This window comes from Lepisosteus oculatus, chromosome 5 (assembly GCF_040954835.1).
Source record: "Lepisosteus oculatus isolate fLepOcu1 chromosome 5, fLepOcu1.hap2, whole genome shotgun sequence".
Lineage (NCBI taxonomy): Eukaryota > Metazoa > Chordata > Actinopteri > Semionotiformes > Lepisosteidae > Lepisosteus > Lepisosteus oculatus.
In genome coordinates this window covers 34799232-34826605 of record NC_090700.1, presented here as the reverse complement: position 1 = coordinate 34826605, position 27374 = coordinate 34799232, and the positions used below count along the sequence as shown (strand labels likewise).

Sequence of the window (27374 nt, the reverse complement as noted above, 5' to 3'; positions counted from 1 at the left end):
TCAGTGATGATATTTGTTATTTATTGTTCCATGGACAAGATACAGCTCAAGAAACAATGTACTTTACACATGCTTTACATAATGTACACTTAATTGACAATTAAAAATACATTTTACAAAGGAAATTGAAACATTACAGCTACAGGCAGCAGTTTATGAATATTGCCAAAACAAAGCATAAACTTTGGTATAAATGCAATCAACAGAGGAGAATAATAAGAGTAAGAAGATAAGAAGTGTCATCGGCCTTTTAGATTTCTCTCCGTGTGTAATCGACAAAATGCTTGTCCTTGAGACCCTTTTATGGTCTTTTGAAGATGCCTTAAATGATCTATAATGAGAAAGATAAAAACGCACAGTATTTCGAAGACCAATACCTAGAATCTCTATGTTTAGAGTCTCAAAACAAGGCAGGTCCCCTAATGAATCCCTTACAAGTTACAGCTACTGCTGTATGACAAAAGTGCAGGATCTAATTCTCTTGCAAATGCAGTTCAGGAGAGGATGTAAATTTAACACAGAAGAAGCCGAATGCCACAGCACTGCTATTGTTCAATGCGTTTTATAGGACTGAGCTGTGGAAAAGCATCTTTAGAAAACTACACCTTAAAATCTGTTAAATATGATCACCATCCCACAAGGTTTCATGAAATAGCAATGACAATTGTTTGGTACACAATACATAGAAGGCAAATTGATCTAAGTACCATAATATTAATATACAGCCTACTGTAATCTTTATACAATATAAGGGAAAACATTTAAGGCCAAATGTGTGCAATTTCAATGTGCAATTTCAGCTAACTTTGCATTAGGTTAATTTGTGTACCGCATGAATGGAAAATTGAGGTCTCCAACCAACATGCTATAAAAACTGTTATGAGGTTTTTACTCAGTGCACTCAGTGCCTCACTTAGCACTGAGAAATGGAACAAAATCTTTCAAGGATAAAACTGCAAAATGACCAAAAATCTAAAGAACGAAATGGCAGATTTAAAACAGTTAGAAACTGTTAAAAAGAGATATTTAACTGAATCTATACATACTTCCAAAATATTAATAATATCCACCGCTTTCAAAAAGAACAGTGGCTAAATAAATCTTTACACCATTTCATTCTCACATGGTTTTGAAAGGTTTGTAAAATAGGAAAGGTCCAATTCTTTATGATTTCATGTCTTTAAAAAAGTTATCTTATTAAACCAACCACTTTCAAAACCTAGAAAAACTGCAGGTGCTTTAAGGAATTGTGTCAAATCATAGCTTGATCACAGTTTCAATGCGTCAGGAGTTAAAATAAAGGGCTTTCTTCCCCCCCATGAAAAAAGTGCAAATTCATATTACTTAATGGAATACAAGCCTGATTCACTTAAATTCCCAATTATTTCATGAGCTAGCACCTCACAAATATGGTTTTCAAGCTCTTATATGGATAGAAAAAAACGGTTACAAAGAACTCATCCAACATAATGGAATAAATATAAAATAATCAAATACTTCTGTTTCCAAATGATCGTCTCCAACGGGGACATCTTTGAGATCAATCCGAAAATATTTCACACCAGTACTTTGAACTGGATCCTTTAAATTGAAAACAATGGAATGGTTTTCACAGTACAGCCTTACACACTGCAGTATGGTATACCAAATTCAGTACCCCAGACTCACAACAGGTCATATTCCCAAGTGAAAGACAAAACCAAATAATTGCTTCGGTGCTAGAAAACATTTGCATCAGGCAGCTCTTTTTGGAGACAAATAAACCATGAATACCCTGAAGCAAGAAACAAAAGGCTAGCCAAAAAGAGAGAGGTTTGGGCAAAGATTTTCACTCCTTTATCAGCCAATACAGGAGTGAGCTGCAGAAAATAGTTGGCTTTTTAATCTGTTAACTTTCTGACCTAAGTTTTCAGAACAATTCACTTTGATGTGACCAAGCAACCTTCTCGAAGAACAATTCCACGACTACTTGTTAAGGTCCTGCCTTTGTCTTAGGAAAGCTCATTTATAATGGCTGATATAACAACAGTTAGTAAATGTGCAATACACCATTTTCTTTGAATTCTCTTAAAAACACTGAATACTACAGTAACTGTACAATGTGTATTTAACATGGTAGAAAAAGTATTTACAGTACAATTAACACTTGGAATAAGCGAAACAGGAAAAAAATGATGAGACTATATCTGCTCTGGGGCAGTAATTTGCAGCAGGGAGTTAGCCAGTGAAGTGAAAAGGAATCCAGAATGGAATGCTGTTTGCATGCAATAAAAAAATGCAAGATACCAAGACTGTCGAAGATCTGAAAAGAAGCGAGCTTCGGTTTCTGCTAAACTGGCATCTGGTGGTAGTTTATGCTTTCACAATTAGTGGTCCCATAGTAATTACTACCTACAGCTCAAGAAAATTAATGCTTTTTCTCTTTAAGTAACAGCATGAAAACAAAGGCAAAGCAGGATCTTCCACATTCTTGCAATTCCGGTGTCCAAGGAGTGTGAGAAGCAGGTTCACTGTTTGGGTCTTGAATAAATAACATTAGCTTTTACACCTGGAGTGCCCATGTACATTCATCGCAGTGCACACCTCCTGCAAAGAGAACAGACGATGCAGAATGCACTCACTGATCCTAGTCAGTCTTGGGAGTGCTGTTAGAAATGAACAAATAAGAGCACAACAATAGACAAAGCTCATATCTGAAATGTAAACATACACATAGGCATTTTTGGCAGATATTAATGTCTCTTTCGAGGTAGTGGGTAAAAAGGCAAAAAAAAAGACATAACAAATGTTCTGCGTGCTGGAGATCCCCGTGCTCTAGGTAGTGGCCTTGTATTCCTGTATGTTAGGAGTCCTGTGGGAGGCAGTACTGTGCTCCTGTGAGTGTGAGATGTGGTTTGTGGGGTCTGTGGAGGGGCTCTTCGTCACGCCCACCCCCTCTTTGTCCCTGCTCTCCCGCTGTCCTCTAGGATTGTCCTGCATGGTGACCGACTGCTGTGGCAAATCTACACGAGGCAGGAGAGATGCGTCTTCACTCAGTCCCCAGTAAGGCCTTGGCTGGGTGTCTGGAGACCAACAGAACCGGGATTATAGACAATTCTACATCTTAACACAGCCAAGACAAAAGGATATTAGTTGAGCAGAATCAAATAGTGTTTTTTCTTAAACAATCCCTCAGAATCTTAAGGTGCAGATCCTTAGCCACAGAGCCACCGCCCCGCCCCGCCCCCCAAGATATCTTGTGCTATTTATTTGAAAACCTTAAATATAACTTCTTATTTGCTACTTCTGAAACAAAATCTACTTGTTTACTGCTCATCAGAGCTACATACTGCAAAACTCCCAATCTGCATAGAGGACAGCAACAGACAGATCTGTAATTTGAAATAAAGAGGCTTTTACTATACAAATGGAACTGAACGGCATTGTGACTCTGCGTCAGACTTCTGACATGTCAAGCTGAGTTCGACATGCAAGCAACATGTTAGACATTGAATTCTGGTCTAAAACACCCAGAGAGAACTATCCCACATCGGTCCCTGTTCTTTCTGGAGGCATGTGTGTATGTGAAGCCAGCCTTTTGGTAATGAACTAAAAAATAATACCTGCAACATCTCCCACTTACCGTGACCACATCCTACAAGCCTCGGATTCAGAACATTAATAGCTACCTCACCATTTTCTGATAAACTGATGAATAAGGAGGGTGAGATAAAAGTGATCATCTGGGGACGGAGAGGCAGGAATATTTCCATGTGGACCCAGCTATCCCAGAGTTAACTTGATTTTAACTGGGGAACAATGAGAGCAAGACAGTGAAGAGAGTTACAAACACAGAGACTGACCACTGGCATGGAGCTGGGGCGGGTTCTTGATGCTGTGTCTCTTGTCATGGCTGGTGACAAACACGGAGGTGTCGGGGTGGCTGATGAGGCTCTCCAGTGCTGTGTCCTCATGCTGAGCATGCCTGGGATATGGGTCTTTGGGAAGCTGCACCATGATGTTGGACAGGGTCTTATCCAGAGGGTCATCTTCAGCCAGGTAGGCATAGGGACAGTACTCACGGGTCCGAGAGTAGATGTTGGCATTGTCATAGCAGTCAGAGCAGATGACTAAAGGCCCAGTGCCTCCTGTGTGAAGATGAAGATACAGTTATATGTTGGCAAGTAAAACCTTAATGGGTCCTTGTTGACATTGCAAGTAGTCAAATGGGAAATGTTATGCAGAAAAAGTGATCTCCTGTTTAAATCAGTCTGCAAGCAATAATCTTCCCCTTTTCCATTTCATTGTTAAAATAACCTGACGCTTTTTCTTCATTTCTGTTAATTATTTCCAGGTTTCAGGATTAATTACATTGGGGATTTAACACCTTATATAAACAGATATATTTAGCAAAACAAATACACACTTTCTCTATATAAGTTGACATACAAATATGGTTCAGCGCCCTTTTAACATTAATACCAGACTAAACCTTCCGAAAATATTTATTTTAGATCTTACTTTGCGCATTAAAGTTATTTCGCACAACAATTACAACAGAAAGGTACTTGTCCATTTCACTTCCAAGAAGCTGACCAAACATAGTACTGGTAACAAGTTTCACCCACAGTACAAGCGGCAAAGCTGGGAAGATCCAACACTTGAGGAAACACTGTTCAGAAGGTTCTCCCAGTATAGGATGTGGCTACATGGCTGTAGTTTCATGCACAGTGTAAGCAATCAAAGGCAAGTGCTTTTAAAGAAAATGGAAAGCAGCATAACACACAGAGGAAGCCCTCTAATAAGCGTCAATTGCAGACAACTCTGCAAAGTGCAGCCCCCACCTGTGGGTGCCCCTGCCAGGCCCTCCCTGGGCTCTCCAGGGTGGAAGGTACTCCTCCCGGTGAAGAGAGAGCCCACTCTGTTCTGCAGCAGGGCATTGATGTCCGTCTCCACCTCACTCCCCGAGTCCATGTAGCACACGCCTGCTAAACACAACACTCATCATCTCAAGGCCACAGGGAAAAAGGAACACTGATCATTAAGCGGAGGCCAGTTCCTTTACCCCCTCAGGCAGAACCCTGCAAAGTTGATCACCAGTACCTGCAGAATTAATTTACGAAAAGTCATGCAACTCTCCGTCTCGGAAATTGCACTTTATTGCATGTGTCAAGCCAAGTGCAATCAGCCGTTAACCACAAGCAAGGTAATCGCATATGAAATATAACCCTTTCATTTTTTCGCATTTTCCTGGAATTTCAATTTCTCAAACTAATAATATTTCGTATACCAGGCTATAAGGCCCTGTTAAAAAGTCTCAAAGCAATCAATTCTGTTTTTTAATGGAATACTTTTCTCATTTGCTTTCTTAATTATTTGCATGCTGTTTGCAAAATATGTATAATATAGAAAAAATAGTAGGTATCGCCTTTCGGTACCTCCTCAGAATCTATCCTTTTAGACTGCAGTTGTAATTCCAGTTCCCCGTGTAGCCAGACACCTGCAATCTGTCATCAGCACTGCACTGATTGATGAGTAGTATACGTGCATTTCTGTAATGCCACCATTTAATTTTTATAATTTCTAATCTGTGATTATGATGAGTATTTTGCTCTTGGTCTGTTTTATTACTTATTCTGTATAATTATTTTATAGTGCATGTCTTATTTCAGAAGACGACAATGTAACATTAGCCTTTTCATCTTCAGCTACTCATAGTGACAGTTATTCATGAAGCTGTGAAACTTCATCATTTACACTGCAATTACTGTATGTACTGCATCTGTTAAATAAATGGAAATTCAGTGCACGGGGAAATAGTTTTTCACATAGGGGAGTCCTACCACAGGACCTGGCACTACACTACAATTTAGGCATAAAAGCTGAGGGTACCGTCTGTTCCTTTGTGCACATATCCGTTTGACAAGGGAGGCATCAGCTGCTGATGACTTCCAGCTTCAGAGCTGCTGTAGCCCTCCTGCGGTTCAGACAGGGTGCCTTGGGAGGAGAGGTAGCTGGGAATGTCAGCAGGCAAGTTCATCTCGTCTGGGAAAAAAACAATGCAGCGATCCTTAGCACAGTAGGCTTTCTTCTTGCAAATTCACTCTTAAACTGGTTTCTAATATTCCTTTCATGCAGTAACAAAGCATTTGACTGCATTTCCTTACATAGGGGGAATAGAAATCACTGCCAAGTTTAATATAAAACTTATTTCTATTCATTTATCACATTGCAGAAGAACCTTTGAAATGTCTTGAGTTGGATATGGAAAACTGCCTGGTACTAATCTAGTGTTGCAAAGAAAGTCACACATAAAATAAATTACATTCGTTTCTGGTTCCTTAAGATCATTTCAATGGAAGACTAAAGAATAAGCAAAGCAGGCTGAGAGTTAATAATGTATTATTCTTCACTTTGCCTTTAAAACCATCTTCCAGCATATGCTTTTTTTCCCCCCAATCAGTGGCTCAGAACCAATGCCAGCAACAAACGGTCTTATGACAATCTAATTAAATCACGTCTGTTTCTCACATTTTACAATGTGCATGCATATAAAAATAACATATGGTATCTAAATATGGTAAAATTCCAATCAAATTATATCTGAAATTTGACACTTAATGTCATGCTGATTGGCATGCCTTATCAGCTTTGCTCATGTTTAGATCTTTGATTATGGCTGATTCTGAAATGAGACCAGCTCCTCAGGTCAGCAATCTTGGATCTGAACTTTGATTCAGGTTGCGTAACTCTTTTTTCCCCATCTTCAGAACACTGCTCGTACCTGTTCATCTCACTCAATCTGATGCAGAGAAGCTAATGCATGCATTTCATTTTCCAAGGCTTGATTATTGTAACGCAGATGTTAGCCAATGTTTCTAATGCTAGCCAAGAGGTTCTTAAATTACAATATGTTCAGAACTCAGCTTATAATTAAAATGTAGGAGCATCTCTGCTGATTTAGATTCCCTGCCTTAGTTCTCTGTTCATTTTATTTCAGAATAAAATTCAAAACATTGCTGTTCACCTTTTTAACAGTTTGAATGCTTTGGCTCCTGACTCCTTCAAAGAACTGTTGACTCCTTACAACACCTAAATCACCTTATGTGTGCTTCACTTTGAACTGTGACCTTCTTTCAGTTGTGGAAAAAGTGAATCAGAACACAGGGATTCTGTTTTCTGTTCTGCTGCTCCATGATCCCATATTAGATCTTGCAGGTCAATAAGTACTTTTGCTTAGGTAGATTCGATTTAGAATCACCAATGATCATCTGTTAGAAGACAATCCAATTTACACAGGCAACATTGTTCACATCTCAGGCTACAAACTCTGAAACTACACCTGGGTGAGGATACCAAAGTGTAGTTTTCTCCGAACTGGTCACCTCTGAGCCACGTGTCTCTTTACACTTGACTACAGGGCCCCTGGCATGAATGAGCTCTGACAGGCGGGGAGGCGCCTCGCTCGCCAGCTGTGCTGCAAGTGCCCAGAATGTCAAGGGGTTGCTGGGTCACCGGGTCACCATGACCCACGAGGTCAGCCGATCGCTCTCCGCTGTTTGTGGATTCTCGGTCACAGCCGGCTAGCGACCAGGCTCAAACCCACAACGTCTGGATCATAGGGTTCGGCCAGTTGAGCCAATTAGAAATCATATTTAAACTCTTCTACACATATTAACTATTCTGTAAAATTCTAATGTTTTTTGCCTTTTCTAAATTTTCTGAGATGATAAATTACCATAATTAAAACTGTATTACAACTGGTGCTACACACTAACTTATTGCAGACAACAATACAATAATCTCGTTCTATACCTGATTTTACCTAACAAGGTTGTGAGAATCTGCGCAGAACTTCCTGTATCCTTTTTTACCTTCTGTGACCCCGGGTTTTGAGTCCGCGAGTTCGAGAAGCATACAGGAGCTGTGATGCATGCTGGCGCAAGACGTGTCCGCAATTTCTCTCACATTCTTAAAGCATTCTGGGCATATTAGTGTGCATTAATGCATTGGGCTTTGATGGTTATTGTTACTGGACTCTGCAAAGATGCGTTAGTGATTTCCTAAATAAATGTTATAGTCTTAGATAAATAATAAATTAATCAAAATATCTCCTAATTGTATGAGAAAGGACAAAGAGTCCTGTGTTGCTTAAGACTCTACAGCCTTGATAAACTTAGAAGAAAAAATAAAGAGCTTGATAAGTTACATGAAGCACCAAGTAATGGTGCTGCTGGTTGTTTGATGTAAATTAAATCAACAAATCATAAAATTGAGAGAAGTGAAGAAGCTATCAGTGGGCCTGTAAGAAGTGGAAAAGCAACATAAACCATGCAACATGACCTATCTATACAATCTATAGGTTGTAAAAACTATACAATATAATTTCCAAAACATAGTGTTATTGTGGGAGACGTTTTCCAGGTGTTATTGTAAGGTGACACTACACAGTTTATATGGTAGCATCAAAAATACCAATTTACTAAATAAAAAGCAATTACTGATACTATTTGTCATAAATTGTGGCAAATGCATGATGTGTAATGAAAATAAAGAACACTTTCTGTCTGACCCAATCAGCAAACTGTGGAAATACACAATCGTGTATTCACTGTTAATGACATTTCTCAGTTGAAAAAGTGAATGGCATGAAACTCATTAAAAGAGCAGCAGCTGTTATCTGGCAATTAACACATTTTAGAAAAACTGTTTGTGTTTTAACTGACACCTGTCAGGACCAAACATTTTTAGAGATTGTTTTGGAAACGGCAATACGGAGAGAGTTATTTAAAGTGAAGATGCAGTGGTGAATGGCCAAATTTCAAGCCCTGCAATACGCTGCAACAGCAAGTCCACCGAGATGCAACACAACCAGATGACTTGCCACAGTGCCTGTGGTTTATTTCTGACCTTCACTGCTCACTGACCTGTGTTGCTGATGCTGTAGTCCTCGCTCCTCTTCCTCATGTGGTAGATGACAATGACCCACACCAGCGAGGTGCCCACCACGCAGCACACCACCACGATGATGACGATGCCCACTGTGGTCCAGCCGTCGTCGTCGTACCCGCCAGCCCCCGCCGTGTCGCAGTTTGGGGAGGGCACCACGCTGAGGTAGATGTGGCCGCGCTCGGTGCCCAGCGTGTTGGACATGATGCAGGTATACTTCCCCGCGTCGCTGGGGCCGGCGTCCACGATGATCAGCAGCTGATTGGCGGCGGCGAAGAAGTGGCGCTCGGTAACGATGAGCGGGCCGTCGTCCTTGGTCCAGTTCAGCCGAGGGGCGGGGCTGCCGCCAGCTATGCACTGCAGGACGGCCGTCTCTCCTCGGGCCACTGTCCGGTCCTCCAGGGGTCTCACAAAAGAGGGGGTTTCTACAATTACACCACCCCAAGAAACACAGTTCATTTCCAAGGAAGTGTAAAAGCATCTGTATGTTTTAATTATCCCTAAAGTAGTTCCTTCATAGCAGGGTCCTAAAGGGTGCAAGCTGTTTTCATTGGACAGCACCTCTGACGGACGGACCGACGAGGGTGTGCTTGGCATGAGGCACCTCCACACTCACCCAGCACCGTGAGGGTGGCGTTAGCAGACAGGCTCCCGGCCGCGTTCTGCGCTGTGCAGCTGTACACGCCCATGTCCTCCGTCTTGACGTTGGCGATGAAGAAGATGTCGTCGTCAGGCATGACGTGCATGCGGCGCTCCCGCGCGGCAGGGAAGTCCGTGCCGCCGTCCTTCTGCCAGGAGATCTGGGGGGAGGGGTGCCCGTCGGCAGCGCACTCCAGGCGGACCATCGCGCCCGTGCGGATCGTCAGGTCCATCGGCGTCTTCAGGAAGGAGGGCAGCTCTGCGGGGGGAGGGGTTACAGGCACCGTTATCACCCACCTCCATCGTCCCTCTCCATGACACAATTAATAAAACAGCGGCATTAACAACAATACACAGACAGTATGTGCGTACTGCATTAGAAACACAACTGCACTTAGTAATGGCAAGAAGAATCAAAAAGCAGAACAAAATAGCCCAACAGTGCAATTAAGGTTTTTTTAGTAGGATACAGTTATGACTTAGACAAATTATAGTTAGGCTTATTTTTTGATAATCGCTTTAAATAAAAAATGTAGCAGAAAAATCACTGATCATTAACTATGTAGCTGTGCAATGGGGTAACTGGTAGTACAAAACTGGGAAAAAAAGGGCTTAAATTTAGATTTAGCTAAGATAAACAAATGTTCAAACTTTTTATTACTGTATATGTGATAGTGTCCCTAGATAGTTTTTGACTTGCCTTGTAAATGTTTTAAGATAGACATACAGACAAGCGCTAAATGCAAGTGTTTAATACTCCATATATATCGACATAACTGAGGAATTTGTGTGCCTTCTTTGAAAATTCGCAGCACTCCACAGCTCCACCCAGTTCGCCATACCCTCTAGACAGCTCAGCTTCTTGGAATGGTGCTTCACAAATCAAGAAAGTGATTCTCCAGCAGTCAGGATATTGCGATTTTGATTAAATCTTTACTGAGCAGAAGACAAGAGCCTGATATTTTAAGTGAAACGGGCCTGCTGTACAGGAGAAAACTTCTTCAACTCTACCCCTCATACTCAAGCAACTGCTGCATTAGAGAAAACACCTAGAGCAAACGCATTAAATCACAACCTGTTCACACCAAACAGCCCAAGATATATGTTTTGCTATTTACTGTTGAACAAAGCTCCTTCCTATACAATTAATGAGTTCTAAGTGTCACTAGTAAAATGTTCAAGGTAATTAATTATTGCAGGTGTCAGTGGTACACAATTACTCTACAGTTTCTCAGATGCAGCACTGCTACATTTACAGAAAGCCTGCATCACGTCTGAAAAGATACAACTGAGAACAGATTAATAGGCATCAGATCTACTTCAATGAGTATTTTTTTCCAAACAGATTATGCTCATTTTCCTAAACAGGCTTTTCAACAGTCAAAAACATCCCAAGAAGGGGAAACAAATCCAGCAATACTGCACAACCAAAATTAAAAGCTTATGAATGGGGGAAATGTAGTGGTCATTTAATTCCAGTGACATTACCTGTTTTATTTTCTGACACAGAAAAGGATACTTTATTTATTTACTTCCGTCCTCTACCTGCAGTTTCAGGGTGTCGGCAAAAACAATAACTGACAGAGGGGAGAGAGGCTGGTGAGGCTTCAAAACTAAAAGGCAAAGAACCCTCACCATTGACGGTGAGCTTGGCCCGGTTGGAGTAGTTGGAGCCGAAGTGGTTGGTGACGACGCACTGGTAGCGCCCCTCGTCGGTGAAGTTGACGCCGACGAGGTGGAGCACGGTGGTGTACTCCACCACGTCTCCCTCCTGCTCCCTGTACCTGGCGAAGTTCTGCACCTCGGCGTCGTACAGCACCTCCCCGTCCTTCCTCCAGGCCGTGGCCATGGGCGAGTCGCTGCTGCTGGCCGCCGTGCAGCTCAGCGTCACGTTGGACCCCCGCAGGACCACCGAGGTCTCGGGGTGCGCCGTGATCTGGGGCTTGGGAAAATCATCTGGAGGAGAGAGGCGCGGGATAACAGTTGCTAGGCCATTGCCACAGCCCGTCGCCACACTGGCTTAGGTCAGTGGTTCTCAGCCCTGGTCCTGGAGAACCCCCCTCTCTTCTGGTTTACATCCCAGCTGAGCTCTCAAGTGCATAAAGCTTACAAACAAGAGGAAACCACTCAGCACATCTGGCCTGCTGGGTAGTTAGCAGTTCAAGGGTCCAACAATCTCATTCAGCCATTTCCAGAGAGACGTTAGGGTATCAGCACAAAACAGCATGGCTGAGTAGCCTGTTCCATACTCCCACAACCCTTTGGGTAAACAAATAACTCCTGGTTTTGGTTTTAAAAGTTCACTCATGTAATTTCCGCTTGTGTTCTCTTAATGACCCAGGCTAAATAATCTCTATTTAGTCACAGCAGGATAAGAAGACTCAGCAAGTTCCTAATTAATGTCATCCCTTAAATAATTTCTGGTTTCTAGTGACATAACCCATGACTCCTGGGTCATAAAGCCCATCTTCTGCACAGGTGAGTGCCTTTAACAGCTGAGCCACTCGGGATGCCCCACAAGTAATGCGACCTCTGCACAACACAAGAGTTATCTGCTTTTTACAAGCAACTATCTAGGGGGCAAGTATCACTTCACAGGAGAGAAACAATAGAGTTAATTTGCTGCATTTCTTTTAATAACAAAACCATTACAGAAAATCCATTGAAAAGGTCTAATTAAACAAAAAGAACAATTAAAGGAACCGATTTAAGAGCTCAGTTGGTACAAAAATTAGAAACCACAGGGGTGTTCCAGGACTAGAGTTGAGATCAACAGCTCCAGGCAATGCACAAAAAGTTCTCGTCTCAGCCAGAAGGCAAGGCTCAGTGTGTGTGTGGCAAAGGAGAGTGACTGGAGTTAGCACTTGGCTGGCTTGACTGAGAACAGACATGAGACACACTCACCACAGACGAAGTCCTCCAGATTCACAGTGAGCACACTCCTGCCTGCCAGGCTGGCAGGGTGGGCACAGACGGCCATTGCAGACTGCTGGAACCCGCTGTCAATCAGCCACTGTCCGAACCACTTCAGCTGGCAGTCACACAGCAAGCTGCTTGTGTTCAGCAGCCTGGGAAAGACAAACAGGAAGTGTCCAGAAATCCTTTGCCAGGCATTTCATTTTCCATTTCTGACATACTGCCTCATGAACATTCAGACACTGCTGCAAGCTTAACTACTATTAAACATCCATCTGGGGACTGGTGTGCAGCTCTGAGCAGTACCACTGATGAAAGCTACGAAACCTACGGCACATGTTTATTTTTAATTTTGAAGCAACACTATTAGCCAAATTGTAGAAGAATGAATAACTGCAAATGACAGAAGGTATGCAAACTGTCATTATTAATACATCTAGCTCTTACTTCAATGACAGCAAAATGGACAGGCCTGTGTAAACTTGGCCATAAAACCATCGTCATCTGAAATGCACTTGAAACAAGCTCAGAAAAGACTAAAAGCCATACAGTTTAAAGCTTCTTCCTATAACTCCTGATTTCTACTGCATGCACAAAGTATGAAGTGATTTTTGCAGGTGTAAGTCATGCACAATCACTGCACAATTTCTCAGATGAGGTATTACTTTAAGTATAGTTTAAGAAAAAATGCAATACATTTAAGACATTAGTGAATACCACTTAGTATTATGGAGTAATGATATTTATGTCTGTAACTACATTATATCTTTAAATACTTCAAAATATAAATCATGCAAATATGGAGATTTAATTCAAGGTGCCTTGTGTGCTTCCACTCTTGGTTACAGTAATTACAGGGGTTCTGTAAAGTAAATCTAGTAGACGTTCACTTCTTAGTTTCAGGCTGACATGCTAACTGGTTGTGACCTGACTAAAGGACAGTAATTTAATGTGCTGCCACTGTAATTTCTCCATTTTTCTTTCTATACTAAAAAATTGTCACACTGAGAATGAGGATTGTGTTTTTTAAGTGTCATGTTAAATAGAAAAGAGATCAAAACTAAAATGTTAACTCTTGGGTTTTGTGCATCTTACTTTTAGGAACATTAAGTGAACAATTAAAGAAGAAAAAAACAATGCTGAGAAAGGTGACATTGTATGAGTATACAGTATAAGTCACCAAGGATAAATCCTAGCTATAACTTTCCAAAGGGAATAGATTTCAGTATCTCCCAGTTAACATGTATTTTACAAGCTCAAGATAGCTAACCAATTAATCGTATTTATTTAAAACTTTCCCAGAAAAGCTTTGGTATTTCTCATGTTTCTCAGACATTTCAGGTATAATGTAGGTAACGTTTTCGTTTTGATTGTGCACTTTCCTCTGAAACAGGCACTTGTCATTCTTCATGAGTGTGCACATCCCACAGTGCCCACAGGAGAGTCTGCTTCAAATGCAGGAAGAGAGGAAGTGGCTCTCATGACCTGAGGAAGGACTGCTGCTGTACAGTGGATCATGGATACCCTGGCTATCTCCATTCCACACAACCACAGAGATAAATCAACACAGAGATAAAATATGTGCCAGGTGTTCAGATAACCCTGTCACACCTGGACAATGGCCTGTCCACAAAGCAGTGATGTCTAGACTGCAAGTCTCAAACTGAGGCTCACGCAAGTGCTTTTACTGGCTGTGACACTAGGGAATCTGTCATCCTCTGCTCTGCAGGCTGTTACACTAATCAGTTTTCTTTACTTACAGCTCTTTAAGTCTCAGGTGGGAAAATGCTTCAGGGTGAATCGACATGATGCTGTTTTTACTTAAGTCACTGTTCCAAAACAAAAAGAAATTAGCATTTTTATCACACCTTATGATAAAACAAATCTGAAGACATGACAGGACTGAACATTTTCTTCATACAAACCTAGACACGGAGGAGTATTTTAACACAAGCTATTCTTGTGTAACAATATTTAAAACTGAACATTCCTTAAAATGCCAGTTTACTGCTGAACATTCGTGAATTTTTCCAGGTATTACATAAAAAACTTGTGGAAGCAGATAATGCGGTGGCTCTGTGGCTAAGAATCTGTCTGGGAGGATTCCGGTTCGTATTCTGCGGCCGGCAGAGGAATCCTACTCCGTTGGGCCTCTGAGCAAGGCCCTTCACCCCAACTGCTCCAGGGGCGCCGTATAAACGGCTGACCCTGCGCTCTGACGCCCAGCTTCTCTCCCTGTTTGTGTGTCTCATGGAGAACAAGTTGGGGTATGCCAAAAGACAAATTCCTAATACAAGAAATTGTATATGGCCAATAAAGTAATCTTATTTTAGCAAGATTAATACATTTATTTTCATATGCAGTCTCAAGAAAGGCAAGAAAGGTGTGAAGCTAGACACACTCACATATGTTCCAAAGCCTCTAGGCCATCAAAGGCTTTCTTCGTGATGGATTTAATTTTGTTCCTCTGCAGCACTCTGGAAAAACAATACTCTCATTACACTTTGTTGACAAGGCAAATGGCCCACAGAGCAGGCAGGTCACCAAACTCAATTAGAACTTGAAGCACTGAGACTCAACTCTCCTCAATAGTGAACAGATTTAATGTACTGCTACTAATATTAATACTAAAAATTGGTACTGAGATTAGTTTCTCCTCTTTTTTTACCTGATTGGAGCTGGAATTAAATTTTCAACCCCAGTCACATCATTACATTCAAACTGATGAGAAGAAAACAAAACGTACACGTAGTTGCCTTTCAAGGCACGTTTTCACACACCGTATACAAAACTGCCTTTTGGAACGGAGACAGGAAAATGGAGAAACACAGCAGCCAGTAGGTACTAGTGCTCTTGCAGGAACCCCCAGAATCTGCTGTTGCATTATCACATTGAGATTCAAAGTCCACCATAATTCTCCAACCAACGGTCTATTTTTTATTAAGTTGATATTTATACCCACAGGTGTTAATGCAACTCGACTATGCATCAATACTGGGATAGAAAAGACTAACTGCACTTCCCCGAGAAAACCTTGTACTCAACTTCTGTAACAGGGGAGTGGTTTGGCCAACTGTTCACCACTGTCTGGAGGACCCTGGTAACAGTGGGCTAATGACAACCTGTCTTACAACATCAAAGTCGGGACAACAGGGGCTATCCTACAGACCGAAGAGACTCTTTTGCTTGCAAAGCCACTTGAAACTCCTCCACTGGCTTGAACACTCTTGACCAGGCAGGATTAAGAAGGTTAATATAATAAACAAGTAACGCCATTTAAACAATCATAATAGTCTATAAGGAACATTAACATGTAATACAGTTGTTCCTACAGTCTCTCTAATTGATATTAACAGCATGATTGATTGGAAAACCAAGAGGATATACATACATTGTATTTAACTTTTTCATCCCAACGAATATTCCGACAGAATCTTCAATAGCCCACGAGATCTCGTTATTCCGTAGGTCTCTGAGATGAAGCAAAACAAACACTTCAGAAACTGTAGAAATTCAACCTTAAAGCCACAAGCAAAGAAATAAGAAAAAGATGTAAGCATTTAATAAAAATAAGGAACAACCAATGAACACTCAGGAAGTGTCTAAAATATTAGGGGTGCCGATATATTATTCTCTGATAAATAGGAAAATGTATTTATTATCGTTCCGATATTGGAATTACAGTCAATAATTACATCCGATAATGCGGCGTCCTATTTTTGTTTGCGCAACTAGTTGTTTTTTTATGTGCACGCACGGACGCACTAGACTGGGTACAGTACGGTTGCTGCAGAGTGAAATGTTGGCGGTGTGGAACATTTTCACCATTTCAGCAGAGGACAACATAATTGCAACCTGCAACAAATGTTCAGCCGAAGTTCAGTGAGGAGGAAAAAGTAAAGAGTTTCAATACCACTAATTGTTTTAAAATGCAAAAAAGTAGAATGATCTGTTATCGGTATCTGTATCGGCCACAACAAGCTGTTAATTATCGGTCATCGTTATCGGCCCAGAAATTCCATATCAGTGCATCCCTATAAGATATGACCATTTAGGATAATTCCTTAAGAAATGTTTTCACTCATAAAAGATTTCATCATTGCCGGTGTAATAAAACACAGGAATAAGAGTTCATATTGCAAGTCAATAAAATATAATTAAGCAATGAATATTTTTACGTTTTAACTATAGGCGACCTCTAAATAGGCCTACATTTGCGCAGATGAAGCCCTGTTCCAGCTCGCTGGGCTGCTCACTGCTTCTCTCTCACGCCTGGCTGGGCCAGAACGCGGCTGCCTTGTTCCCTCGCCCAGCCCCGCAGTCCGAGAACACTCAGTGACCCTGAACTGAATGGTTCCCTCTGTCAGCTGTCTGACGCCCTCCGGGAACTGAACAAAACCCCCTAATTAATCTGCTCTTGTCCTGCTTCATGCTTTTTCAAATCCAAACGAGATTACTTTTAATTATTTCATTAAAAGGTTGCATTAGGTTAATAGAACTTGACTGCCTGGTTGAATCCCAATAATCGCCTGTTTCAACAATAAAGGCATTTGTAGTCAAGATGTCCAGATAATAAACACAGCTGCAGTTATCCAGTCCTCCTGTTATCTGTTTGTAAACTTTGTGCTCTTTCATTGTATTTAGAATGATAACAAATTTAGAGCTTATCACACAAGACTCCTTTGTCCATAGATTCCACAGTTCAAAATACATTAACATTCAACATAGCAAACATAATTAGCAAGTTCACTTTACTGCAGAGGATTCCTGAAGATGAGAGAAATCACCACCATTAATGGGACAAATTTTAAATATAGAGGTCTGTCTAAATGAACAATAAAGGCAGAACATACGCATGTCTCATGCAAGGACAGAGAACAGAAGCAAATGCATATGGATATAGTCATTCTTGAAAAGTACAGCCACAATATGCAGCTTTTATTATGGGGAGGGATACAGAGCCCATCAGACAACAAAAGGCCATAGCCAGGTACAGCCTTTCATTCACTTACAGAGTGCGCAAGCTGGACAGGCCACTGAAGACCCCTTCTCCCAGGTGACTGACCGAGTTCTCCGCCAGATTCAGGGTCTCCAGCAAACTGAGCCCAGAAAATGCCGTCTCCTCCAAGCGAGACAGTTGGTTATGGGATAAATCCCTACAAATAGGAAGAGGAGGATGGACATACAGCAACGTTCCAGCACCAAAATAGACATTACTACACAATGAAACACACACCGATTACAAGAAAAGGTCAATTAAACAAATCCACCTTTGTTTTTAAACAGCGACAACCTCACATAAAACCTGGCCTCCAAAACGCAGTTTACATCTAATGATACTGACCTACATTTAATAAGTATCTGGAAAAGGAACTGAAGGAATGTGGCGGTTATAATCTGGCTCAAGATTTTCCGAATTTTCTTGCATGGGCAAATTCCTATCTTAATCCATTTTTAACACCGGTGGAACTTTGCCCACAGCAAAAAGAGGAATGTCAAATTATTTTTTTATTGCTTTCTTTTATACCTTAAAAAGGCAGGGAATTCAACGTTCACTGATGCAAACAAAAAAAGTGCTTCTATTAAGCAGATAAAAACACTAAGCACAAGCCCAATTCCTTTGTGCAATTAATAATTTCCAGTGGTTGGAAAAGTTACCACATAAGCCAACACTGAACAAAATGCTTAAACAATTATAAAAACACAAAACATTTACTCCTAAGAAATTAATTATACTTAAGTATTTTACTAGGCTAGCACGGGTATCTGTTTTTTTTCCCCCATTATTGTACTACAATTCGTTCACATTTTATACATAAATCAAAGTGGCCCCAATTTACGAAATGAAGAACCAGAAAATAACGCATCCATCTTCTAACCTCTTCTTCCAATTCAGGGTCGAGGGGAAGACAGAGCCTATCCCAGCAAGCAACAGATCACAGGGGTACACAAAGACGTACACACCAGAGCCAATTAACCTACCAGTATGTTTTTGGACTATGGGAGGCACCCGGAGCACCTGGAGAAAAGTCACGCTCACACCAACACGGGAAGAACATACAAGCTCCACACACATAGCACACCAAGTCCAGAACTGAACCCAAGGCCCCAGTTCTGCAAGGCACCAATCCTACCCACCGTGCCACTGGCACCTCCCACCCGAAAATAATGAGTATCAAAATTCAAGGAGGCTGCTAACCGACATACTCCAGCACAGCGCAGTGGCCGGGCTGATCATGACTGCTTAAGATTTAGCATCATGGAGCGCGAACACTGTATTTCGTGTCCCGCCTGTCCCCTTCCCCACCTTTCACTGGGCTCGAGCCAGGAAAACCCGTTCCAAACCAACCAAGGCAGAACAAAATAAAATGGCGGCACTTGCCGCACGCTCTCCTGTGGAATCTAATGGAAAAGAGCACTCACAGCTCCTCGAGCCTCTGGCAGAACTCCCAGGCATCCGGCCTGATTTCACGAATGGCGTTCTGGCTAACGCGCAGCACCCGCAGCATTCTCAGCCCGTACAGCCAGCCTTTGTTCACTTCCGTCAGGTTATTGTGCTCCAGCTCCCTGGGGGTGGGGGAGTCACAGAGAGATTGAAACAGACCAGCTCTGGGCAGTCTGAAGAATAGGTCAAGTGGAAATGGTGTATATTCTCCACTATGGTGGTAAATTAAATAGGACTGTTAATTCTTACATACCAAAACCATTTAAGTTCTATAAAATAACCATACAAGCCACATACATGCTGCATGCATTGAGACTGGTTTTGCTTTGCAGCCTTTTTATACATTTCACTGTTCCCCCAGAATGAGCATTCATGTTTTGACAAAAATACAAACTTTAAAACAGGTGTGTATATCATTTGCAATTCAGCAATTCAGGGGGTGAATTCCAGACTTTTGCAAGGTACTGTATAAGTACAGATTGTGGCCTTTAAGCTTGCTGGCCTATTCAAACAATGACAATGTGAAAACTGCACACAAAAAAGCAAAGACATCTAAATCGCACACAAACAGGACTATTGAAACACACTGCCAGAGACAACGAGAGAGCACATCATTTCAGATCTCACTGTCATCTGGTGGATACCAGTGATGTGTTTTCTGGACACTGTTACTGGTCCTGGAGACATGTCTCCAATCGCCCCCACGTCTACGTGAACAACTTAGCTTCCTTACTGCACAGTGCAGTTTCCGCAATACAACTTTTTGAATAAAGTATCATATATGTACCAAATCTCCTGAGGTGTTTAACCTCTGAATCAAACATATCACAGGCTTTTCACCAGTTCTCTGCAATGCAGATCACAGCCGACATTAAAACTCACAGTTCTTCCATGTTGTTCAACCCAAAGAAAGCACCATCCATGAGCTTAGTGATGCCATTGCGCTGAATCTTCAGTGACTTGAGGGAGTCCAGCCCTTGGAATGTGAGACTGTCCACCACTTTAATCTTATTCCGCTTTAGCTCTCTGAAAGCACACAACAGAACAAAATGTTTTTAAATAGGATGCAGGCCAGTGTCAAAGAGCTGGAAAAACACATTTACATTTCCACAACTGTTTTGAGCAGTATCTTTAAAAAACCTAATGTTAGTATTCCATTAAGAGTATAGGAACAGGTTCACTAGGACTCACAACAAGGATAGATTTGTTTTAATATCAGCAACCACTCCTCATAATCAAATGATTTCTGGTGATTCTTTTTATAAATTCATAAGAAACAAACTACTTACAAGTACTGTAGCTGAGGCAGTCGGAAGATTTTGTGTGGGAGAAATGTTATTCTGTTGCGGTTCAGTTTCAGAACTACTAATGAGTTGGAGATGTTGTCGAAGCACCCGGGTTCCAGCGTACTGATTTTATTGTTGCTCAGGTTCCTGAAACAGAAATGCCAGAAAAAATGGTGACCACCAAACACTTCCACACATAGCAAGTGCCAAGAATACGTATTCCGCCTACTGAAATTGAGCCGAAATCCAGATTAAAGCAGAGCTTCGATCCACCAAATGGCAAAGCCTTATGAGGTAGCTTTTCAGGTGGTCAAACTAATCATTTCTACCCAGAGAAAACCACCATCAGCTACTAAAGCTTGTGATGGGTACAGTTAATTCAGGCCACGGTAAATATGAGCTCAGGAGCCTCATCCCTGAAAGATTTAAAGGGATCTGCAGAACTATAGTATGAACCAGCATACAAAGGGGCTGGCACACTCTTTCCAAACTCACAGAATTCACCTGCAAGCTTTGCTACTGTTTGCTGGTGTGAAATCAGACTTCAGTACATTTAGAAAACATCTGACTGCTAAACTATTTATAAAACTACATGGACCAGCAATGACAAGTTGTCTTGCCTCTGACTGCAACTATACAACCTTATAGATGCAGAACGAAATTCCATGTACATCACCCTTCAGCATTCCACTTTCACTTAGGTTTAAGGTTAATTTTAAAATGAATTTGTTAGCTGTTGTTTCTTTATGTTGTTTAAAGGGGCACAAAGTCTCAGAGTAAGGTATTTTTAGGTGGCTGGCTCCATTCAAAGGCACTCCCTTGTTAACATGAGCCTTCCACTGCAGTGTAACTGCTTGGGTGTCAGACATTTTAGTTGGAACACAAAGAAATACAGATGATGACTTTGTGATCACATTTTGCTCCACTTTTCCACCATCCAAATAAATCCTATCTTACCACCCAAAACTCTGCTTCAATGGGAAAGAGTCATTTTTTTTCATTTCTGCATTGTCTCTTGTAACTTCTGGATCTTTTAACTTATACAAAATACTTCTGCAAATGTTGATCTACTGTGAATAATTTCTAACTTTCCCCTTCTCTTAACAGTAAATTAATACCAAATCGCGTCTTATTTTTTGTATTTCTTTGTTGCACATGCTGCATAGCCTTAACTTAAAATTTTGTCACACAACAACTAATGATCAAACATGCAATCACTTTCATTGGTTCACATGCATCCTTATCGTGTCATGAGAGAGCTTTCCGAGAAAAAAATCTCACAGATGCGCCCCATCAAATTCAGTATTTGTGTCATAAAAGGCAACACAAGGAAGTTAAAATAAAAAAGAACTTACAGATACTTCAGCTGCATCGGAGGGAAGGAGCCTGCTTTGATCTCCGAGACAGCATTGGAGCTGAGATCTAAAGACTCCAGAGACACATAGGGCTGGAGCTGCTCTGTAACCATGTCAGTGATTCGGTTATGAACCCTGTTAAAACAGCATAGGGAAAAGCACAGCGGCACTTATCAGCTCTGATGAGAAAGAAGGCAAGATTTAAAACTCAGCTGGAGTAATCAGGGTTCAAACCTGTAACAGTGCCCTACAGGCTAGAAGTAATAATAAAATCCACATAAGCTTTAAGTGACATGCTAAACAGTTTGCTATTTCTCTTACTGACAGCTGTGATATTTTGTGTGGGTTTGTGCAGTCATGCAGTGAAGCAATGTAGATGTAAATTATGGATGCATGGGCTATTACAAAGTATACTATCCAGCAGTGTGTAACTATTATGTAGCGTGTAAATGTAGTCTTAAAGATTATTAACAGAAATATCTGTTCCCATTGGAACAGGAAAATGAGCCAGTAATAACTATCCTTACCCTAAAATGAAACAAAATACACTTCTGGTTTACACAAACCAAGGTACGTGCATTATTACATATCCACAGTGCCTGGCAAACATTTAAATTCCCTACCAATAATTCAATATTTGGATGAATTGCAGGTAATGTACATCTTTTTTTAATGAACTCTTTTTCAAAATTAACTACTAAACTGAGCTTTGTTACTTATGAAGAAGGCTGAGTGTTTGCTTAGAGACTGACTGAGTAGTCAGTCTCCTAGGTCAGTATTTAGTGGAACCACCTTTGGTAATTAATACTGCAACGTCTTTTTGAATACGTCTCCACCAGCTCTGTACAATGGGATGGTGCAATTTTTGCCTAATTCATCAGTTACAGGAGGAAATTAAATTATTTTTGTGTCAGAAAAAGTGGCCTTGGCCTTGTGTCTTAAGGCATTGTCCTACTGAAATATTAATTTTCAACCCAGTTTTAGATTCCGGCTGTCTTAAGACAAGTTTTCCACTTTCTCGGCACTCAATTATATACATGTATGAACACTGCATCCCATCTCAGACATACAATTTTGCAAATATTTCAAGAACAAAGTTATGTTGGCTTCACAGTAGCATCTCTAACAATTCCTGCTTGCTCAGTCTGGAAGGGCGGCCTGATCTGGGCTGCCCATTCGATTCGCATTCCACTTCTTACAAATCAGTGACTTTTCTTGTTTAACCCCAATACCACTTCATCTCTGACTCTTGTTTCAAAAGCTCCTTGATCTCCCTGTTTCATTTATCATATTACCATGCGAGTTGTGGCTTGAAGTTCAAAATACAAGCAAAGGAACTTTCGGATAGATGCTTTTCACTCTGATCTCATGTCACACAAACTCCAAATTCAGAATACTTGATTACACACAGACCATTACTAACTAATCTTTTGCATTTGAAATGATTTAAGGTGGCCACAGAAAAAGGGCTGAATATTTATGCAACTACAGTACTGATTTTCCACTTTTTCTTTATCAGTTTAGATGACACTGTATGGATTCTACATATGAAGTGTAATGACTGCAATTCACATGAGAAATGTTCTGGGAGCTGAAACCTTTTGCAAGGCACTGTATATGTAAGCACTGTAAAATATTGTAGTCATCTTACATTAAGGTATAAAGTCTCTGCTTAAAGACCCTTAAAATATTCATATTTAACTTTTAGTGCCAAGAGAGAGTTACATGGAAACTTTCTATGAAATGTAACTGTTTTCCCTTTGTCAAAGGACAAGAAAACTGCTAAACATACAGCTACTGTCATGCTATATTTTATTAGCTGCTGTTAAGCATGACATTTATCCCCAACAGAGTGTGAGTGTGTTTTTAATGAAGTTCCATGGTTTATACACACACATGTATAAAAAACTAATTTGGGGTGAAAACAACTACAGATCTTTCTATCGTGCAATAAATCCCAAATGTGGTATTTCAACTTGATTTTTCCAGGCATCATACATCAAAAACATCTTACAGGGATAGAGCCGTGATGTTAGAAGTCACTTCTCCCATGAAAGGAATTGCTGTCAGTTCATTGTAGTTCACGTTGCTGAAAATGAAAACAAAAGTCTTTTTAAAAAAAAATATTGCTACACATATTCAACTAAGTACCGTTGGAACAGCATTTTAAAATAAAACAGAAAGACAGGCACAAGGTAGTGACTAGCACTGGTGCTTAACAGCTCTTGATCTTCAGCTTCAATTTCAGACTGGGGTACCCTCTGTCTGAAATTCGCATTTTCTCTCTGCAGTGGACTCCAAGTCACCCAGCTTCTTCCTACAGTCCAAAGACGTGCTGGCCAGGTTAGCCAGTGTCTCTAAAATTGTCCCTTTGTGTTGGGTGCATGTTCCCTGCAATGGACCGATTTCTCATCCAGGGTGTAGCTCTGCCTTACACTGTCAGCTGAGATAACATCCTCCTCACCCCTGTCAGCCACAGGATGCAGAGGCTACAGATGATGGATGGATAAAAAAAAAGAGAAGCAAGACTGACTGGGTGGCACACAACCATTGATACGTGACAGTTTCCATTGATATTCTGACAATTTCTGGAAGAGAGTGCTGACCTCGCACCCGCTGTGTCTCAGAAGTACAGTATATAGTTTCACATTAACATGAATTATTCAACCTTTCAAATAGCACGTGACACAAGGGGTGCCACTAATGTAGTCCGTCAGAGCTGTCAACGCCTAAATAATTCAGATGTGCAGAGCAACTCGGCCGAGCTCACAACATTGGCAGCTTCCTCGCTGTGGGGAAAATGAAGTGATAAGGCATAAAGCACACTGACACCTTCAAGTGAGGTGAATCCATCACCAGCATTTATTTTCCACTACAATGTGGAAGACAGGACCTTGGAGCATGAGGGATTTAATAAAATTCTTCTTCCAAGGTACAGCCTTTCCTGTTGGAAAAAACGCTACAGCGCGGTTCTGAGACATGATCAGATGAGCTTACTGAGCCATCTCCAACCAGAAACACTGATCACCCCTCTCTCTGCGGCAGTTTTAATCTACAGCATTTCCCAGGATTGGGAGCATGTGGGCACACATGGCTGGAGTTTCATGACAAAGCACGAGGGACTGAGCTACTAAACATGGAGAACTGAATGGATACCTACTGGTTCCTTCCAAGAGGACTTCAGACACTACGAGAACACACATAGTACAAAATACAGACAAATGGTGGGATTGATAAGCAGAAAAAGTGGACATTTTGTTTGTTTCTGGCACTTGAAAGACCTAAATGCAGTCAGCATCAGCAACAACAACTACATATGTACCAATATATCTACCTGTTTCAACTTAATTGTATACAGATATTGTTACATTTGTAGTATATAAATGCTTATACTTCAAATTGCAAAGTCTTATGTTCCTATGGAAGAACAATGTTGACTTAGTTTGGATGTGTTTCTTCACAGTTTAAAATTGTTTCATACATTTGTTTCTAATCCGTTTCTAATCATTATAAAGTTTGAAATATAGTCCCCAATGAGAAGGCTAAAGTGTTAATAGATACATTAATATCCAAAGCCATATTTCTGTTTCAGGGGGTCATCCATTTCTATTGTAATGTCTTCGGAGCGTACTTCTTATTGACCAGTCACAGAATTTCAGTAAAACCTCTAAAAAGCCGCCACATAATTCAAATGCTTTCATCTTTTTTTTTTTAATGCCGTGTAACCCTGGAGAGATGCTTAAATTATAAACATACTTATTTCAGAGTTTCTTCATTTCGTCACGTCAAGCCTCTCATGGCTTTTTAAAGAATACATTACACCTCAGTGTGGGGATAATCGTGCTTTTTATTAGGGCGGTTATCATAAAGTCCAACTTTTCCATGAAGTGAAAATTTCATTCCAGTTGGAAACACGCCTGGGAGGAGCGATGTACTTGCTCAGGAATGAACAAATTGGGCAGGCAACAAGTCCTGCGCTGCTGAAAATATTTCCAGATACTGAACCACACAAAACTAACGCCAGACCCCCAATAAAACAAAAGAGAGAAACCCCAAAGTACAGTCCTGAATCATTCAGTGTCGTATTGTAATAGCTCATAGCAAGGAAGGACAAACAATTGACTTAAGGTTTCCAATATCATTCGCACAGAGGCTGACTAGCTTTCTAAACCACAAACTGGCCTTTTTGGCACCATATTGCACTAAAGGGAAGACTCCAAATCGGCACAACATTGATGACCACTTAAACAATCACAGATTTTTCTGGGAAGAACATTTTTCTTGAGATTAAATGCAATATAGCTAAGTGTCAAGGCTGTTTTAACCAAACACACAGCTGTGTGTTATAACTTTAAATAGGGATGTTTCAGGCTAGGACCAGATCGGAGCAAACCCCTGGAGAGCCCTCCAAGAACTCCCCAGAAAGACAATAAATCACTCTCACAATTCTCTTAATCTTGTTTCAGTTCCTATGGTGCTGATGGTGACTCGGCGGGCCTGCAGTTCAGTATATGTGTAATAATTAACGTAGGCACCATGTTAACTAATCGCACACTTCAATTTGATTTTCTGTCCTCTGATGGTGCCGATCGGGAGATTTTCAGCAACAGGGGTCTTCACACCGGACAGGGTGGAAAACCCCCCGTGCTGGTCCCCGGATAGGCAACTTTAGCGCTGCAACCCAACCCGCACGGCATAGAATCACTTCGAAAATGTAAGAATTAGATAGAAACTTCTTGATAATAGAATGGTATATACGAGCCCAGGAAGCCAGTGTCCATTCCTAACCAACCCGTGCCGAAGCCTACTGCGATAAACTGTTCGAGGAGTCCAGCGGACACACTACGACCAGGCATTGATCACACTTACACATGCGATACCCAGGCAGGCGGGTCCAGAGGGGCTGCGGTCAGTCTCTTTCGGCTGCAGTCCAGCAGTCCGGGAGAACCGATCTGTCCGGTGCAAGAGCAAGCGGATGGGCAAGGGTCCATACCCACGGAACCCAAAACCCACAGGAGCAGCGCCGGGGGGATGGGCCACCCCGTCGCCATTTTGGATCCCAACACCATCAATAGTTCGCAACTATTTCAGAATGGTTTTTCTAAATATGTACTTTTCTTTCTACAGCAAACCACCCACGTTTGCATTACATCGGAAACATTGGCGTGCCATTTTAAATCCGTCTGCAGCTTTTTAATCCCTCCAGAAGCATCCCAAAACGATGTGAGTTTCAGTTCCTTTTTTTTCACCTTCCTTGCGAATTCCCTTCCGCCTTCCAATCTCGGCTGCTCCCAAGAACTAGAAAAATATGGAACTGCAACAAAATCCGAAGATTGAGAATCGCTCGGTCCTCGGAACTCAGTTTCCCTCACAAAGCGACACCTTACCCATAGAAGGTACAAAAAGATTAATAAAAATGCAAATGGTATATTTTGTTTTCCGCGACCTTTTTTTAGCAAGAAAAACAAAGCGCCTCGCTTCAATGACACGGGATACTTCGGTAACAAAAGACCCGCCTCATGGAGGCTGTTTACTGTTCGGTTATTGGCCATCCTACACGTCAATCTAGATATTCCCTGTTTTCCATTGGTTCAATTTTAAGGAAAACGCTGTTCGAAGAGCCCTCATAAAACTATACGTGTTTCCAATTTGTTCCTGTAGTTGTTAATCAAGACGTAGGCACCACCCGCTAGAAAATATATTCTATCTTTGAACGTCAGACTAAATGCCAAAATATTAGATATTCTTACCATAGATGAAAAACAAAATAAAGTTCCATAACAATGGCGACTTTAGTCTGCACTA

The 27374-nt window shown here is 41.2% G+C and overlaps 1 protein-coding gene across 2 annotated transcripts; it reads right to left on the bottom strand.

Annotated features, from left to right (window-relative positions):
- lrig2 (leucine-rich repeats and immunoglobulin-like domains 2) lies at positions 1-27072 on the bottom strand. 2 transcript variants are annotated; one of them, XM_015342764.2, is made up of 18 exons: positions 26439-27072; positions 23584-23658; positions 21570-21704; positions 20218-20361; positions 19811-19954; positions 18907-19050; positions 17496-17639; positions 15875-15955; positions 14889-14960; positions 14244-14312; positions 12472-12635; positions 11203-11523; positions 9545-9826; positions 8907-9353; positions 5872-6024; positions 4824-4967; positions 3843-4127; positions 1-3062 (listed from the first exon to the last, which is right to left on the bottom strand). In XM_015342764.2, exons 1-18 carry the CDS (start codon positions 26636-26638, stop codon positions 2815-2817), a joined length of 3252 nt encoding a protein of 1083 aa, XP_015198250.2. In that variant the 5' UTR covers positions 26639-27072; the 3' UTR covers positions 1-2814. The 2 variants fall into 2 exon arrangements, with proteins under 2 accessions (XP_015198250.2, XP_015198251.2); XM_015342765.2 differs by having other exon boundaries at positions 4824-4964.
- Between the last annotated feature and the right edge of the window lie 302 nt (positions 27073-27374).

What these genes read in the sequence shown, in the direction of transcription:
- lrig2 (XM_015342764.2), bottom strand. Translation starts at nt 26,638, where the DNA reads ATGGTGTTGGGATCCAAAATGGCGACGGGGTGGCCCATCCCCCCGGCG. An exon ending in TGCCAGAGGCTCGAGGAGCT is followed by an intron (nt 17,640 to 18,906) that starts GTGAGTGCTCTT and finishes TCCTATTTGTAG; the next exon opens with GGATTTATCCCATAACCAAC. An exon ending in CACCTGAGACTTAAAGAGCT is followed by an intron (nt 12,636 to 14,243) that starts GTAAGTAAAGAA and finishes TGTCTTTCCCAG; the next exon opens with GCTGCTGAACACAAGCAGCT.